Source organism: Lolium rigidum, chromosome 6 (genome assembly GCF_022539505.1).
Source record: "Lolium rigidum isolate FL_2022 chromosome 6, APGP_CSIRO_Lrig_0.1, whole genome shotgun sequence".
Taxonomy (NCBI): Eukaryota; Viridiplantae; Streptophyta; class Magnoliopsida; order Poales; family Poaceae; genus Lolium; species Lolium rigidum.
Genome location: NC_061513.1, coordinates 103,081,506 through 103,086,069, shown reverse-complemented (window position 1 = coordinate 103,086,069; position 4,564 = coordinate 103,081,506). Strand labels below are relative to the sequence as shown.

Below are 4,564 nucleotides of genomic sequence, written 5' to 3'. Positions count from 1 at the left end.
CTTCCTCCAACTCGGCACATCCCGCTACGTCACCATAGATCTATCGGAAGTTCATGCAAGGTTCAAATTCCTCCATATCTATTGGGTTAATCTATTTTTATTTTCAATCTTAAACATCTTAGTGTTGAATGTTATCTTCATCAATATATTTTAGATACTACTTCGTCGGCTTTTGCCGTGGCGTCATCGTGCTTGCCCAGAAGAACCAGCCGCACAAGATACGGCTTCTGAACCCACTCACAAAGACATCGAACACTATGTTTGAGGCGCAGATGCCATCTGTTTTTCTGGATTTAGTCGCTGTAATGAAATCCCCGACTATGGTCTTCGTTTCCGCACATTACCCGGAGGGAATTGCTTGGGTCAATGAGAGCACTCCAACTAAGGATATACATGAAGATTGGGGAGAAGGAAGATTTTTGATCGAGCACCATTCTCTGCGTTGCGTTACCCCGTTCAATGGTGAATTGTATGCAATAGCTGTAGACAATTCTAGGGACGGACAATTAGTGTGCACCAATGTACAATTGGAGCAGCGCGTGAGCACTGTCAAGATGGAGACACTAATTTCATTTCCGGAACTTGGAAATGACATGTTTTACCTTGTGAAGTCGGATGGTGATCTGCTGCTTGTGTTGTTGGACAACATGCTTTTGGAGGACCAACCATTGGTGTACCGTGTGAATACTCAGAGCCGCTCTCTCCATGCGGTCAGTAACATTGGCAGTCATGCCTACTTCGTGCATTATATCCGGTGTATCTCCGTCGACACCAGAGTGCACCCGACACTTCGACCTGGCATCTACTACGCGGATTTGAGTTATATCAGAGAGTACTTTCATGATACAAAGGCCTGGCATGAGTGGCCACTACGTGTGGATAGAATAGGAAACTATGGTCTAAGAAATGAACAAAGACCATACCGTTTGGAGGATGTATTGGCTGCACACTGCAGATGAAAGGAGTTCAATGAATATTTCCTTGGGATAATGCACGAACGGAGCGACGAAGAAATATATGAGGAATGAAGAACAAATTCATTCATCCTGGGGTATCCTAATTCAATGAATTTTTCAGCTTAGTTTGTCGTGAATATTAACAACATTATTGGCTGCTTTTGGCTGATGTATGCAATATATGTATTATACTTAGTTTTCTGATTATGCTGCTGTGAATTTATCATATACTAGCTTCTAGATTTGGTACTAGATTTGTTGTCATATTGGGCAAAAAACAAGGACCAAAAGGCATAAATAATTAAAGAAAGACAGAAATAGATGCTTCTCTAGATTTGATACTAATTTGGTGAAAAGGACAGAGAGAGAAAGAGGGGAAAAGTTGCTCTGAAAAATGCCAAATTGGATCGAGAGAGACAAAACCCAGCTCTCACGTACAACCAAACACGGCCTCGTCCTGTCCCACGCGGTCCCTTCCTACCAGCCCCACACGACGCGGCCCCACAAACGACGCGGTCCCACACGTTAGCACGGAACGTTCAACTAAACGGATTCCTTCCGTCCGAGCTCCTTCTGCGGGTTTCAGACAAAGGCTTGGGGTAAACTAAGGAAAAACTAAGGGGCTCGGGAAAACTGAGTACAACTAAGGACCTGAGGGCACGAAAATAGAAATCTCATTACTTAATGCTAATATAGATATATCTAAACATATTTTATTCGTAGATACATCTACTTTAATATCAAATAATATGGATCAGAGAGAGTATTATGTAACATGGAAATTCAATTCGGCTCCTGGGTGCGTATGCTCCCTCTACCAACAAAACATATTTTGAAGTGTGGAAAAATTGTGACAAAAAATTCTACATGTACATCTCCATAATATATGTGTATGCGTCAAGTTTCACGATTTTTTTTTGTGGCCTATGTAAAAAAGAGAAAACTTATCCTGTGAAAAGCATCCTTTTCAGCACTGAATTTTGTCTTTTTTACACACATCACATGATAAGTTCATTTTTTATGAAACGACTTTGTTAGCGCGTAGCACGTGAAGATGTACGTGCGAATTTTTTGTTTCAATTTTTTTGAAATTTAAGATATGTGTAAGATGCATTTCAAAATATAGGAAGCATATACTCCCATGTTCCAAAACACCACTCCCCAGTATTTCCTATCTTCTTAACAAAAATCAAACATCTCCTGAAGGGGCTGAAGAAGGCGAGAAGAAGCAAGAGTGACAACAACTCTAGAGCGACTCACATGACGAAGTAAATTAACCGTTGGTCGATGGCCTTGGGAATGTCCCTAGCGGGAGTGTCATTCTTCAGACGAGCGCTGAGCAAGGATTCGGCCATGCTCCGAGCAAATGCCATGTAGCTCTGGTAGTCGCGCTCTGGTTTTGCTACTCCAGCATGCGACACAGGAGCGGCACTAGTCGAAGCAGTATCAGTGACACCATTGTTTGGCAAGATGCGGCCGCAGCTGTGATTGTAGCGCCAGTCCCCGGATTTCCAGTCGAAGGTGTAGAGCGGCAGGAAGCGGTGGCCGAAACTTGCGACGAAGTCCATGGCATCCAGCACGAACTCGGCCTCACGCGTCGACGTGTAGTAGGCGAGGCTGACGCGCGTCCACCCTGGTTTCACACCCTGATAGCCCTGCATGCATGAGATCCATCGATACGATCAAGAATCATCAAACAAAGATGACTACCGTGTGATGCTTTGGAAGATTTCGGTTACCATCTGGACGGCGGATTTGATGGCCTTGGCTCGCGCCGGAGTGATGCCGAGGAGCCGATGGCCGTAGGGCCCCGCGCAGGCGCAGCCCCCGCGAGCCTGCACGCCGAACAGGTCGTTGAGCAGCTTCGTCACGAACCGGCAGTGCAGCTGCAGCCTCGCCACCCCCAGCTCCTTGTTCCCGCCACCGTCGCGCGCTGGCTCGGTGCCGGAGCTGGGCTCGCGGTCGACGTCGACCGGAGGATACACAACGAAGGACAGGACCGGGAGCCGGCGCGCCGTGCTGCCAGTGGCGTTGCCAGGCAGCAGGCTTAGGCTGGGGTTCGCGGCCTTCCGGGTCCGGCGGAGAGCGAGGGCGAGCATGCGCTGCTCGCGCTCCTCGATGCACGCCTCCCCGACCCAGTCCTTCACCCGGAACGCCAGCGCTGCTCGGACCTTCTGTATGATCGCCGGCGTGCCCGCGTCCTCGCGCTCCTCCGTGTCCTCGCAGTACACCGTGTCCCCGTGCCCGTAGGCGCTGACGTAGAGCACGGTGCCCCCGCCGCTGGTGGACGGCGCGGTGTGGCGGAGGCTGTACAGCCGCGACGACATCGCGAGGATGCCCGGGCTTCCGGGCCCGCCGAGGAACTTGTGGCCGCTCAGGAAGACGGCGTCGTAGCCGTCCGGCTCCCCAGACCTCATGTCAATACCGACGTAGGGCGCGCTGCACGCGAAGTCGAAGCAGGCGAAGGCGCCGTGGCGGTGCAGCAGGCGCGCCACCGCCCGCGTGTCGGTGCGCAGGCCGGTGACGTTGCTGCACGCCGAGAAGGAGCCGAGCATGGGCCGCCCGGCGCGCTCGGGCGCCGCCAGCGCCGCCTCCAGGGCTCCCACGTCGAGGAGGCCGTCCTCCTGCCGCAGCCCGATCTCCACCACCTCCGCCAGGCTCTCCCGCCACGAGAGCAGGTTGGAGTGGTGCTCGTAGGGCCCCAGGAACACCACCCACCGGTCGGAAGGCGGGAGGGACTCCAGCACCAGCGAGCGCAGCGTGGGAGGGACGGCCATGCCGGCCACTTCCTGGAGGCGCTTGATGGCGGCGGTGCAGCCCGTTCCGCAGAAGAGCAGCGCGTCCCTTGGGCCGCCGCCCAGGCTGCGCTTCACGTACCGCGCCGCATCCCCGGCGAGCTCGCCCGTGTGCAACCCCACGTAGCTGTCCACTGTGTGCGTGTTTCCTGCACCATCCATGGAAAACACAAAACGTATACATAAATCAGTGGGAAAGACAACTCACGAAAAAAAAAAAGAACGAGTAGAATTGAGAAACATTGTCACCATAGTACGGGAGAACGTTCCGCTGCACAAACTCCTCGACAAACTGAAGGCAGCGGCCGGAGGCGGTGTGGTCGGCGTAGGTGACGCGACGAGTCCCGAATGGCGACGAGAACTCTGCTTCCGCGCCGATGATCTGCGACCTGAGCCACTCGAGCTTCACCTCAGGGTCGTCATTCCTGGTGTCCTCGCCGTCACCGAGCACAAGATCATCGAACAGGAGGAGGCTACCAGCATCTGGCACAGGAAGTGCGCTGCCGAATCTGGTACTACTACTGCTGCTACAAATGGCACAACTGACAGAAATGGGCGGGGGCTGCGCGACGAGAAGCGGCATGGTAATATTGCAGTGACTACTTTCTGTAATAGCGAATGAATTCGAAATACGCAGCTATGCCGTGTATATATATGAGTACTCTACTTTACTTGATCTGAACATGTATGTAGTGTTACGCACACTCCAGAGTCCAGACTAGTAGCGGAGATGATCTGTGTGCTCCTTCCGGCCGTAGAATTCTTATTAGTGGACATCTGCTGGGTTCGACTCGGCCATCTATCTGTGCCCGT

At 52.0% G+C, this 4,564-nt stretch overlaps 1 protein-coding gene across 1 annotated transcript; it reads right to left on the bottom strand.

The window, feature by feature from the left end:
• Positions 1-2,212: 2,212 nt before the first annotated feature.
• On the bottom strand, positions 2,213-4,334 carry LOC124663053. Its single transcript, XM_047200808.1, has 3 exons — positions 4,001-4,334; positions 2,696-3,900; positions 2,213-2,611 (listed from the first exon to the last, which is right to left on the bottom strand). Exons 1-3 carry the CDS (start codon positions 4,332-4,334, stop codon positions 2,213-2,215), a joined length of 1,938 nt encoding a protein of 645 aa, XP_047056764.1.
• Positions 4,335-4,564: the final 230 nt, after the last annotated feature.

Coding starts and splice junctions, on each gene's coding strand:
- LOC124663053 (XM_047200808.1), bottom strand. CDS start 4,334: ATGCCGCTTCTCGTCGCGCAGCCCCCGCCCATTTCTGTCAGTTGTGCC. Junction 3,901..4,000: donor GAACGTTCTCCCGTACTATG/GTGACAATGTTT, acceptor TGGATGGTGCAG/GAAACACGCACACAGTGGAC. Junction 2,612..2,695: donor TCAAATCCGCCGTCCAGATG/GTAACCGAAATC, acceptor TCATGCATGCAG/GGCTATCAGGGTGTGAAACC.